The 14,662-nt window shown below is 36.8% G+C and overlaps 1 protein-coding gene across 1 annotated transcript in view; it reads right to left on the reverse strand.

Annotated features, from left to right (window-relative positions):
* LOC136874706 (zinc finger protein 722) overlaps positions 1-14,662 on the reverse strand; it is an 82,790-nt gene that overhangs the window by 50,914 nt on the left and 17,214 nt on the right. The window contains exon 3 of the mRNA XM_067148355.2: positions 7,359-7,454. Coding sequence (XP_067004456.2) covers positions 7,359-7,454 — 96 coding nt within the window. The remainder of the gene's footprint in view (positions 1-7,358; positions 7,455-14,662) is intronic.

Below are 14,662 nucleotides of genomic sequence, written 5' to 3' on the forward strand. Positions count from 1 at the left end.
CGCCCCTAACATGGAGACAGAAGCTTTTTGTAGTCGCTCCTCTGGAGTACAGACGCTACAGGTATGCCCCTTCCGCCATCTCCGCCGTATTGAAGTCCACCTTCTCCGCCGTAGATGCCGTTGAGATCTTCACTCGTAACCCTGAGCTGGGACCCATACCAGATGTTACCAGATGTCAGTGTGCTCTGGGACTCACATAGGCAGGGGCGCCACTCCCTGGGTAGGGCTGCCTCCGAAGAGGGTCCCTACCCGGCTACAACTTGATAAAGGGAAATGATGATGATGATGATGATGATGATGATGATGACTAGCATGATTGAAATGTCAATTCAGGACACTACTACCCCAGGCCCTAGTATTCATACTAGTCTTTTACTGTCATCAGATTCTGGGGGACCGAGGACATCATTCAGGAATGAATCAGAGCTTCCCAAATCTCTTTGCCCGAAGCACAAACATTTCACTGGCACCTTAAACATCAATACTCTTTTTAAGACTGGAAAGCTAAAACAACTAACAAACATACTAGATAAATTCAATGTCTAAATTCTAGCACTCCAAGAAACCAGGTATGCTGATGAAAATAATTTTGATTCAGACAGTTACAGAATTTACAATGGTAAACCAGCAATCTCCTTCTCTAACTAGCCAGATCAGTTTGGTACTGCTTTTGCAGTGAGGAGAAATCTTACAAACTCAGTACTGAACTCCACGTCTCCTTCTGAAAGAATTTCATTATTCTCAATTAAGTCAGGAAACAAAGCCTATACACAAGTCAACGCACATGCACCTACAAACTACTACAATCAAAAAAGATTCACAGAAAGTAGACGAATTCTGGAAACAACTTGAGGAAGCTATACCCAAAATTCTGAAGTATCACGTCAAAATCATATTTTGGAGATTTTAATGCCCAAATTGGCAAGGAAATGAAGTTCTGAACAATTGTGGGATTCTATCCAACTAATCAGAGGACCATTAAAAATGGAGAAAGATTAATTGGGTTCTGCAAGAATTCTGATTAAATTTTTTTTTTACAATATGTTTTACGTCGCACTGACACAGAGAGGTCTTATGGCGATGATGGGATAGGAAAGGCCGAGAAGTACGAAGAAAGTGGCCGTAGCTTTAATTAGGTACAACCCCAGCATTTGCCTGGTGTGAAAATGGGGAAACCATGGAAAACCATGTTCAGGGCTGCCAACAATGAGGCTCGAACCCACTATCTCCTGGAAGTTAGCTCACAGCCATGTGCCGCTAACCACACAGCTGATTTAAAATTAATGTCAGCTAATTTTTGGCACTACCACAAAAAGAAATTGACTTGGATATCCCCTAACTTTCATTTAGGGGAATTCCAGTTAGATCATGTAGCAATTTGTAAGAAAAATCAGAGGGAAATCATGAATGTTAAAGTCAAAAAAGGAGTTACTTAATGTGATCACCACTAATCTCTATCTAAAGTCAAATTTCAACCTAGCAAACCCAAAATCAGAACAAACAGGAAACTGCAAATTGACCCGGAACATCTTAAAGAAAACCCGGGCTCCTTTATTGCAAATATCTCCTACCAGAATACATCCAACTGGTTAGAACTCAAAGAAGCATTTGTAGAAGCTTCCAAAAGTTAGGCATCCCTCCCAGGAAACCCAAACACAGATGGTGGAATGGAACCTGCGACACAGCCATAGAACTTATAACGAGAGCCTGGAGAGATTGGAAATCCCATAAAACTGGAAAAACATGCCATTAATTCATTAAGATCCAGAAACAAATCTAAAAAAACATTCGATGTGAGAAAGGCAAATACAATCACAGAAGATTGGCAGAAATTGAACTGGAATTCACAAAAATAACACACAAAACTTTTACAGAACTTTCAGAGAAGTAGTATCAAATTACCAGGCATCTAGCCTTTGTTTCAAATGTCCAGATGGAACTCTAGAATCAAATATCCAAGAAAATTGCAAAGTGTTAGCAACCATTTTCAGAAACTTTTAAATGGTGAATCCCCTGGAGAACAGCTGAACTTTCAAAAACCGACACCAAATACAGATTCAGAACCAGCTACATTAGAATAAATTAAACAAATCGGTGAACTGAAAAATAACTAGGCTCCAGGTGAGAACAGTATAATTGCTGAAATGTGGAAAATTGGTGGTGAAAGTCTTGCCTCGAAAATTCATGATATTCTCAGCAATATCTGGATCACGGAAATGATTCCTAAGGACTGGAAATGTGTACTAATTCACTGACTGCACAAAAAAGGTGATAAATCTGATATCAACAACTACATATAGAGGTATCTCCTTGGCATCAGTTACATACAAAATTTCCGCCAAAGTTCTACTGAGAAGACATGAAAGACAAACAGATCATTTCATTGGAGAATACTAGGCAGGTTTTAGAAAGGGCAGATCATGCAAAGAACAAATACTCAAGTAAGACTAGACAAACAGTGATCGCCCTTGTAGGCATAAAAACAAGAGAATTGATCAGATAAACATTAACTGATACTACTTCCAAAGTTAAATTATTAGGAGGAATATCAGAATGTTTCAATGTCATCACCTGCGGAGGGGGGGGGCGTCGACAAGGAGAGGGACTGTCACCTCTCTTGTTCAATCTTGTTCTAGGAAAAGTAATCAGAACCTGTGGAATAGAAGTTGCAGGAATAACTTTTCGTAGACAACTGAAAAACAGAATTGACATGCAGTGTCTAGGTTTTGCAGATGACGGGGCGATTCTTTCTAACAATAGGCAAAATGCAATCCACTCACTCAAAAACCTACATGAAATTGCAGCCAAAACAGGATTTCAAATATCATATGAAAAAACAAAGTACATGGAAAGTCTCTCGGTTTCTAGATAGGCAAACTATGATTAAATTTGGACAAATTTCCCAAGTAAATAAATTCAAATACCTTGGATATATCATTGAACCTTCTGGATTAAATCGTGAAGCAAATCAGGAGAGAACTGCTAAATTACAGAATGCATATAAAATCACTTGAAACAAACATAACAAAAAACCTTTTCTTGGAAAACAAAACTAAGACATTATAATACAGTAATAAAACCTGAAACACATCAGAAACCTTAATCATTGGTGGTAGATCACTCATAAAAAAGTATAGAAAAGCAAGAAAGAATAATTGTCAGAAATTTTTTGGCCCAGTCTGCACAGAGGGAGTACGGATGAAAAGGAAATCTCATGAAATTTATTGCCATACTGGAAAAAATCTCAGACACTATCAGGAAAATGAGGTTCAAATTCTACGTTCACATTCTCAGAATGAACAATGATAGACTGACCAAAAGAATTCTTAACCTTGCCCTCACACAGAAAGTCAAGAACAACTGGCTAAATGAAATAGAATCAGATCTTCAGGAAATCAACAATTAACCAGGAAACTGCAAAGAATGGATCTTCTTTAAGAACACTGCTTAATAACCATTGTTTTGCAAACCTACAAGCCAAAACTAATAAAACCTGGACAGAAGAACATAAGGATTTCAGTGAGAGGATGAAGAGATTTTCAGAAGAGAAGGAGGCAAAATCAAGCACGCTCCTCAGTTGGGTATAACAATGTAAAAAAATTATAATAACAATAATAAATATGCGATTCGACAGAATCTGATGATGTTCTTTCAAGAATGAAAGAAGAATGGAATAGGTCTAACGCACTTCCCTCAAATATTTGCTATAACCTCTTTCCATTTTTGTTTGCACTAGAGTATGTAATAATTTAACAATTTAATACCTTCTGTAATTGGAGCTTAATCTCTGTAAAAGGCATAAATCAATCAGTAAATAAATAAATGAATAAATAAATAAATAAATAAATAAATAAATAAATAAATAAATAAATGACTGAATGAATAAAAAATAAGTAAATAATGAAATAAATAAATGATAAATGAATAAACAATAAGATAAATCATTGTCTTTCTAATTTAGGTGTTTCTTGAATAATAGATAATGTTATTCGCTTTACGTCCAAGTAACTACTTTTAAGGTTTTCAGAGATACTAGGGTGCCAGAATTTAGTCTCTCAAAAGTTCATTTACATTCCAGTAAATCTACTGACCACTGGACAGAGCCAGGATCGAACCTGTGAAGCTGGGGTCAGAAGGCCAGCGCCTAATTATCAGGTAAAATCTGTTATTATGTTTTATTTTTCTGAATTGTATGTATTCATAAATTTATTTTGACAGACTGAAAGCTAACAGCCACAAATTAACTGAGCTGAAAGTTAAAGAAAATGGCTCTCACAATAACAAACTATACAACCTGCCATATGACATCTAGAGCAAGATCTTGGAACCTCTTGAAGGAAATAATTTTTCCTACGATCTTCAAATCATGTGCATTCAACCAATCACCCCCCGATCTGCATTTAGGACAGTCACCCAGGTGGCAGATTCCTTACATGTTCTTTACCAAGTCTTTTCTTATATAATTGCAAAGAATTTGGAAATTTATTAAACTTCCTTGGTAAATTATTCCAATCCCTAACTCCTCTTCTTCTAAATAAATTTTTGCCTGCATTTCTCCTCTTAAATTCCAGATTTATCTTCATATTATGATCTACCCTATACCACTCAATCTTATTTGTCTACTAATGTCATTCCATGCCATCTCTCTACTGACAGCTCAGAATATACTACTTACTACAAGTAATAAATTTCATCTTGGTCTGTGGTGGAAATATTATATATATCATATTCCAACTTGTACGTTTTGGGAAGCTACACGTTTCCACCAATACCACTATGACTAGTGTTGGAAAGGCCTAACTTCCCAAAACGTACAAGTTTGAATTTCTCATACATACCACTAATCGAGCAACTCGTCTCCTTTCTCCCAAGTCTTCCTAGCCCAAACTTTGCAACATTTTTGCAATGCTACTCTTTTGACAGAAATCACCCAGAACAAATCGAGCTGCTCTTCTTTGGATCTTTTCCACTTCTCGAATCAAGTAATCCTGGTGAGTATCCCATACACTGGGGGGTCGTACCATTTTGCCTTCTCCTTCACATCCTTACTACAACCCCTAAATACCCACATAACCATTATTTATTAATTAACAATACTGTTTATATGATTACCCCAATAAAGATCAATCCTTATATTGACATCCAGGTATTTATGGTAATCCCCATAAGGAAATTTTTGGGCAATAACATAGATGGTAGGTCTCATTAAACAACCAGGAACAACAAGGAACTTTCACCCCCCCCAAACACAGTAATTAAACCTGAGACGACTTTTCCTATTAGTGAAATTCACAACCTTACTTTTAACCCTGTTTATCATCATAGCATTGAACGCTGTCGATCTCACAATATTGTCAAGGTCTTCTTGCGGTTGCACAAATTCTTGTATCTTATTTATTACTCTACACAGAAAAACATCATCCGCAAGAAGCCTTAACTTTGATTCCAGTTTATTACTCATATCATTTACATATACAGTATAAGAAAACATAAAAGTCCAAAAATACTGCCTTGAGGACTTCCCCTCTTAATGGTTACAGGATCACCTAGTCTTATTCTCTGAGTTATATTACCGGTATCTAGAAATATAGCCACTTTTTGTCTAGTGCAATTGCACTCATTTTTGCCAGTTGTCTCCCATGATCTACCCTATGAAATACTTCAGATAGGTCAATCGTGACACAGTATATTTGACCTCCTGAATCCACGATATCTGCAATATCTTGCTGGAATCCTACAAGTTGGGCTTCAGTGATAGAACCTTTCCTAAACCTGAACTCCCTTACATCAAAACAGTTATTAATTCTGCACACATGTCTAATATAAACAGTAATAAGAATACTAAGTGCCCATTATCTTTAATATATCACCAGAAATCTTATCCTTTCCAGCTGGTTTTCCAGTTTTCAAATTTTGTATCTTATTGTAAATATCTTTGTTATCATGGGTAAATTTAAATACTTCATTAGCATTAGTCATCTCTTCTATCTGGACATTTTCCTTGTAACAACTAATCTTAACATACTGTTGACAGAATACTTCTGCATTGTGTAGATAATTGCATACACACTCCCCTTGTACATTAATGATTCCTGGAATGTCTTTCTTGGAACCTGCTTCTGCCTACATATCTATACAAACCCTTCCATTTTTACTAAAATTTGTAAGACTGCCAATTATGCTTGCCATTATGTTATCCTCAGCAGACTTCTTCACTACATTCAATTTCCTGGTAAGTTCCTTCAATTTCTCCTTACTTTTACAACCATTTCTAACCTTATTTCTTTCCATCCTGCACCAGTTTCTTATTCTCTTTACTCCCTCTGTTATAATATAGCAGGTCTTTACCATTCTTCGTTTTCACATTCCTCAACAATTTGTTTACAGTTTGTTTACAACTTTATTTACTGTTTTCCACTGATCATAATTACTTTTTGAAAACTCCTTCATGTCCCAATTAACAGCCATATGGTACTGCCTAGTAGTCCTACAATTACGACCTTCCTTTATTTACATTTATTTTTAATAACAAAAACAGCTTCATGATCACTAATACCATGTAATACCTTGGTTTATCTATAGAGCTCATCTGGTTTTACCAGCTCCACAGCCAGAATATTCTTCCCTCTAGGTGGTTTCATGACTTTCTGATTCAGCTTTCCTTCCCAGATTAATCTGTTTGCCATTTGTTGGTGATATTTCCTGTCATTCACATTAACTTCCCAGTTGACATTCGGTAAATTGAGATCACCTGCTACAATCACATTATATTCTGTATTGTTTACTACATAGTTTATAAAATAATTCTGAATCAGCATCCTTGTCACCCTTTCTAGGTATACACATTTCTAAAACATCAAGTTACCTATTATCCTTAGAGATGATCCGTACATATGGAATTTCATGTTTGTCATCTTTAAATTTTTCGCAGCTTACAAATTCTTCTTTCACTAAAATGAATACTCAACCTCCTACCAATCCTACCCTCTCTTTATGATAAAACTCCAGTTTTGTGAGAAAATATCAGCATCCATTATACCATATATCAGCAATGATTCAACTCCTATTACAATGTCTGGTAATTATATATCTATTAAATTAATTAAATTCGATTACTTTCTTTACAATACTTCTACAGTTCAACACTAACATTTTTATGTCATCCCTAATTCACGTCCAAATCCCTGTACCCTTATCACCGCTCCCTAGTCCATCCCTTTTCCCTGAATGTACCTCCCTATAACTGTTCTATGCAAACATCCTAATACATTGAAATACATTATACATTGAAATTAAGAGTTCAGCCATTTTCTCACTATTTCTATTATCAGACAGTGGCATATCAAATTTTACATTACCTCAAAAGTGTTTTCCTCTGCCTGACCTGGCTCTATTAATTCTGAGTTGGTTTCTTGTTTCAGAAGTACCATTTCTGATACAAGTTCAAAATTTTCCTGTGGAGAAGAATATACATTAGGCAAGCACTTCACATACATCTGTCTACCTAGTCACCAACAAATAAGCATCGTAACTCATTTCCTGCCAGAAGATGAGTTAATTTCAATATTAATGGAAGTTGATCATAACAGAATGTCAGTTTCCATATAGCACTCAAAAAAATTGATTTAATTTCATATCTGCTGTCAATGTGAAAGATCACAATATATTCCATACCACGTGATACAAAAATCGATCTATCCCACTTAGGAAGAATACGAAAGTGCTGACAATCAATAAGGTAGACTTCATGCACTTATACTAAAATCCGTGTAGTAAAACATTGGGTTAACAAAAGACGTGCACTAGATCAACACAAATCCACCCAGGGTAAGAAAATTAAAATAAATTTGTCCGAAGATCAACCCTCATAAAAGTTACAAGAATTCTGCTTTACATCGCACCGACACACATAAGTCCTATTGTGAAGATGGGACAGGAAAGGCCTATGAGTAGGAAGGAAGCGGCCATAGCCTTAATTATGGTACAGCATTTTCTTGGTATGAAAATGAGCAACCACAGAAAACCATATTCAGGGCTGGTGGCAGAGGTGTCTGAACCCACTATTTTCTGGATGCAAGTTCACAGCTGCATGGCACTAACCATATGGCCAACTTGCCTGGTTAAACCAATTTTACAGTATAATGATTATTTTGAAGCTAATACTCAAAAATTGTAAGAAAACAATATATTGCATGATGTAGTGTTCCTGGGTGGGCCAGTAAGAAGAGAAGGACCACAAGAAGAATACACATATGTTATTACCAGGGCCACGATTTTGCTGACAAGAACCTAAAAATCCTGAAAACTGACTTAAAATTATTGATAAAATTACAAAAAAGAGTTAAGAAATATTATTTACCATGTGCATTGTCCACACTATCTTTAACTCACAGTACAGTGAATGCTATTAATAAGTGTCAACAAATAATAATAATAATAATAATAATAATAATAATAATAATAATAATAATAATAATAATAATAATAATAATTGCAGAAATGCCTGAGAGAATAATACACTAATGAAAAATGAAATTTCAACACCAAGAAGACATTAATTTAGGGGAAAGTATTTTTTTCAAAGCAATTTTCTCAGTTCTTTAAATTTTCCTGTTTTAAGGCTTAAGCATGCACAAGAAGACATGTGACAAAGTGATACTTTAATAACTGCTGTAGTCACCACACGACGAGACATGTGACATGGTGATACTTTAATAACAGCTGTAGTCACCACACGAGGAGACATGTGACATGGTGATACTTTAATAACCACTGTAGTCACCACACGATGACACATGTGACATAATGGTACTTTAATAACCGCTGTAGTCACCACAAATTGAGTGCAAGCATGTATTTTGTTGTGCAGGTGCCGTATGTCATTTTGTGGAGTGGAGTTCCTCGCATGTTGCACTTTATCAATCAAATCTGCAACAGTTAAAGTTGGTACTGTGTGATACTGGATCTCTCCCTATATACAAGATACGGTGAACCCTAAGTCCAAGGCAACTGGTCGATACCCTGTAGAGCACATTAGATAAAAGCAGCGGTATGAGGACGAGCATTATCTTGTTGGAAAAATAATGCCCTTGATTTCTGTGAATGAATGGTAGCACAACTAGTTCAACTGCCAGTCTGACGTATTCGTACAAATACACTGTCATGGTTCTTAAGATCACGATGAGTGCTCCAGCTACAGCTTGGCTTCAAGTGGTCACCTGGCCTCTTACTTATCAATCTTCAGCCTTCATTTGCACCAAGACAGAAATGGCTCTCATCGGAGAACACAAGAGATCTTCACCCCAGCCTCCAATGAGCTCTAGCTTGACACCAATGAAGTCAAAAATAACAGTGATTTGCAGTTAGTTGTATGAACATTGCATGATGTCTGGCTCAGAGCTGTCCCTCAAACAATCAATTTGTCAAAGTTCTCTGTGTCACTTTGGTGCCAATTGAGCTCTAATGACTGCTGCAAATGCAGTATGATCACCAAAGTCATGCGGGGAATATGACGGTTTTCCATCTCTGCAGTGTCCCGTGTGCAGCCAGACATATTCTTCTTGAGCTAGTGCTTTCCCTTGACCAATTTTTTCAATGCTTTGTGGAAACATCTGTGCCAAGATTTTCTGCAGTATCGCAAAAAGATCATCAACCTTTTCATCACCATATTATATAGCCTTGTTCAAAATTAGCAAGCTGCCTTCTCAACCAACTAAAAGACATGTTTGACTCACACCTACATCACAAACATCAACACCATATAAGGACTAAAACTCAAAGAAGTATACAGCAAGTATTACAAGTATTTAAAAAAAATACTTACTCTGCAAGCTCACAGTGATGCTACTAGCATCATACTTTGTTGACAACCATGCAAGTCTGAACAGGCCTACTGAATTTCTTTTATCTAGCACAACTCTTTCTTGGTGTTAGGATCCCATTTTCTGCCAGCCTGCATCAGGTGTTAGGATTCCATTTTCTGTCAGCCTGTATCAGTCAGTTCTCTAAATGCAGTTATTACAAGCAAAAAAACTGAGCATCTATATGAGGGTTGGGACAAAAGTCATGGCAACTATTTTTTTTCTTGAAGATACCAGTCCGGTTGGAAAATGTGACATATACAGATGAAAGGACAAGGTGTTAACTACATGTGTGGACAATGAATAACACTGAAATATCGTAACACACTAATTTATTACAGCAGTATACAGGGCAATATGACCTTCCCGGTGCAAAAGAATGACACCACAGTACACATAAAGTTGACATAACAAATCTGGGCCTAAAGACCCTCAAAGTAGTCCCCTGCTACTGACACCACACGCTGCCAACAATGTGGAAGGTGCTGAATACCATCTGCCTCAGCATTTGCCGCACCATGTGTGATTCGGGTCACCTATTGGCGCACAGCATTAGCAATGTCCTCTCGTGTTGCAAACTGCCTACCATGTAGTGGTTCCATAATCTTTCGAATGAGATCAAAGCCACAGGGTGAAACGTCGGGAGATTACGGTGGGTGCTCCAATTCCTCCCATCCCCAACGTCGCAGTAGCTGCCCTACACACTTTGCTTTATGTGGCTTTGCATTGTTGTGCAGGATTATTGCACTGTCCACAAGATCCGGACATTTCTCCTGAACGCCACATCATATGTAGCACCAGGAAGTCGCTGTAGTCCTGTGCAGTCACTGTTCTGCCATGTGGAACAAAGTGGCCGACAATGACACCCCTGATGTCAAACGGGACGATCACCATCAATTTGACTGGGGAAGGATTCTGACGGACCTTCTGCCTCCTTGGTGATCCAGCACGCCACCACTACGCGGAATGACGTTTCAGTTCTGGTTCGTATGCCCTGGCCCAAAATTCATCGATGGTGATTATTCGTGACAAGAATTAATCGCCATCCTGTCGCTAGTGTGCAAGCTGGTCGAAGCATATTGCATAGCGCACCCACCTTTGAACTTCTGTCAGTGCATGCGGTACCCACCATGATGCAATTTTGTGCAGTTGCAGCTCATTAGGCAATATCCTGTGGATGGTGCATTTCTCGATGCCACATGCCTCTCTAACTCCAGTAGCATCCATCGTCGGTCTTCACCCAGGAGCAGCTCGATGCCGGCACGTGCCACATCGGTCCGCACACTGACAGGTCATCCCGAACACTGCTCATCACTGGTTGACACATATCCTTGCTGAAACTTTCCTACCCACCGTGCTACTGTAAAGTATGGTAGGGCATTATTCCCAAGGGCTTCCACAAATTCACTGTGACATTCCATCACATTTCTCCCTTGGAGAATGGCTATTTTGATGTAAGTGCGCTGCTCAACATGGGTTACTTCCATCTCGCATGACCTTCACTAACTGAGTAATTTCACAGCCCTTGCTGCGCTACTACCAGCTATCACAAAGCCATCTGTTGTTCTGCATACACACTATGCCTGCAAAACTTCCACACGACACATATACGTTTGTGATCCGTTCACACGTCTACAAGAAAAAATAATAGTTGCCATGACTTTGGCCCAAATCCTCATAAATTAACTATTGGGATCCTATACAATCCACTGATAATCTAGATGCCACATATTTGTCGTGACCTGCATATTGTTGAATATTAAATATTTTAGCTGCTGCCCCTTTCATTTCACATATTTCTCATAAAGGTACCTGAGTATCTGCAGAAAAAAGAATCCTCAGCAAATTTTGAAATAATAAATGCATGAAAATGACTTTTTTGCTATTTGCTTTATGTTGCACCGACGCAGATAGGTCTTATGGCGACGATGGGATAGGATAGGCCTAGGAATTGGAAGGAAGTGGCCATGGCCTTAATTAAGGTACAGCCCCAGCATTTGCCTGGTGTGAAAGTGGGAAACCACAGAAAACCACCTTCAGGGCTGCCGACAGTGGGGCTCGAACCCACTATCTCCCAATTACTGGATACTGGCCACACTTAAGGGACTGCAGCTATCAAGCTCAGTTGAAAATGACTAGTGATAATACAAAACAAAGTAAAAAATACTTTTAAAAAACAAAATAAATGTAATGAATTACTAAAAATGACAGTGAAAATGAAAAATACCTAAAAGTAAAAAATGGTAAAAAGTGATAAATAGGTTTTCTGTAATCAGGGGCCACGATCATGATTTTTATATAAATCTGCAATATGTATGATGCACCAGTTAAAAGGTGTCATGTCATCAAAATCTCGGCCCAACAATAATGGACAGAGTGGGCATAGGCTTTAACAAAAACAGTTCTATGCTTCTCAAATATATTTATCAATTCATGTGTAATAATAATAATAATAATAATAATAATAATAATAATAATAATAATAATAATAATAATGTGTATGATTTGATGGAATCTGATTATGTTCCTTTAAGGATGAAATGTTCAGTAGCAATCATCCTACACCATTTGCATGGATGTCATAGAATTCAAATTTTGCTAAGAAGCTAGTGCTCAAAATTTGTTACGAATACGAATACATGTAATAATAATAATAATAATAATAATAATAATAATAATAATAATAATAATAATCATAATAATAATTTCTGTAATATTCAATCTCACGGCAAGCACATTTTTGTGTCACGTTAAATTATTATTATTACTTAAGTTGTTCTTTTATTCAGGTATAATCTGTTCTTATGTTTTCTTTGTAAGGCATTTTATAAATTGTATTTATCAATAAATTATTTTTGACAGATTGAAGATATAACACTTATAAAATAAACTGAGTCAAAAGTGACAATAACAAACTATACAATCTGCCACATGATATCTAGTGTGAGATCTTGGAACCTCTTGAAGGAAATATGAAAATGAGGTAAGTAAACCACGTCTTATAAAAATGATACTTTTCCTTGAATCTTCAAATCGTGTGCATTGAAATTAAGGATCCAGCTGTTATCTCACCCAACAGTCACGTATCAAATCATTCACATTACCACAAATGCATTTTCTTGTTTTTTTATTATCTCTGATTTGCTTTCTTCTTTCACCATTTTGGATACAAGTTTAACCTTAGCCAAGCATTACATATCTTTATTCCAGAACCCGTCTACTTCTGTGCGAGCGATAGACATGTTTATCCAGAATTTTGAGTTACCCGCATTTGCAACCGTATGTTTCCTCTTAGAGTTGAATTATTAGTCGATAGATGCCCGGAGCATATAGGTCCTTATTTAGGCTAAACACAGTGATTTGGAATTTTAAGAAAGAAGGTGTCTGTTTTGAAGCGCAGTTTCCAAGATGGTATACTTCACGTAAGTTTGCTTTTTCTGGATGTTATGTTGTGGAAATATTTTCAAATGGAGAGTGAAAGAGTCATAATTATTAAATTAATGATGATGAATACCTGGAAATGAGTGATAATGAGTGGGAAAGTGAGGAAAGTGAAATAGTTTCAAGTGTGTGCGAAAATAACCTAAAAGACGGAGCAAACAGAGATACTAATGGTGATGAATTCCTGGAAATGAGTGATAATGAGTGGGAAAGCGAGAAAAGTGAAATCGATGCAGGTGAGTATTGTCTGTAAGGACTAAAAAGTAAGAAAATAGACTATTTACTACTGTAAAATTTGCAAAGCAAAGCCATTCTTACATCCTGATACATGCTTTGAAATGTATCACACAAGTGAACATTTCTAAACTACCAGGGAAGACTCAACATCATGTGTATAAAATTGTATCATAAAAACTAGTTAGATTGTTACTGTACATGTTTATTGGTGAATTTGCCAGTTCAATATTATTTTATAGCAGTAGTCATAGTGAATTATGAAGTAGGGTAGAAAGTGAACTACAGCTCAGTTGCTTTGTGATCATGATCAAAACTACTTTGTGTTGTGACTTGTGCCATTTTTGCTCTACAACCAGCAGTCAAGGATTTACTTTTTCAAGAATATATGAATACCTACAAGCTGACATCCCAAAATCAGGTATGAATAACTTAATAAACTTTAGAGTACTTGCATATTTGCATTTCCACATGCATTAAGAATAAAAATATTTCTACAAAAAATAATTATGCTCATAAGCAAAAACCTATCCGCTAGGCAAGGGTTAAACTTTATCTGTAGAAAAGAACAAATATTAGGGAAGCTCATCACACACACACATCTGACAATCTAGTCACCAACAAATAAGCATGAACATTCATTAACTCACACTATTTGGAATTCAAGATGACAAATTGGGGCAAATATTTATTTTCAGGGTGAGGAGTAAAGGACTGGAATACATTATCAAAGGAAATGTTTGATAAATTACCAAAATCTTCAAAAACGTTTAAGAAAATGCTACACAAACAATTGATGGAGAATCTGCCACCTCAGAGACATCCCTAAATGCAGATCATTGATGACTGATGATTGATAAGAGTTAATTTAAATATTTTACTCATGTTTAGGGAAAATTTGTGTATGTATAGGATCCTTAGCCTGATGAGTGCTACGCCCGCCTATAGACAGGCTGACACAGCCGGTCCACCACTGCTATGTCCGTTTATAGATGTTGCGTGAGAATTTTAATTTTTTTTGAGTTTCCGGGTTCACTTTTGAGTGCGAATTTGATCTCTAACATGTTCTGCCATCTGTAGAGCATTATGCAGAACTAATTGATGAGAGATTATATCTTCAGGAAGTA

Source organism: Anabrus simplex, chromosome 5 (assembly GCF_040414725.1).
Source record: "Anabrus simplex isolate iqAnaSimp1 chromosome 5, ASM4041472v1, whole genome shotgun sequence".
Taxonomy (NCBI): domain Eukaryota; kingdom Metazoa; phylum Arthropoda; class Insecta; order Orthoptera; family Tettigoniidae; genus Anabrus; species Anabrus simplex.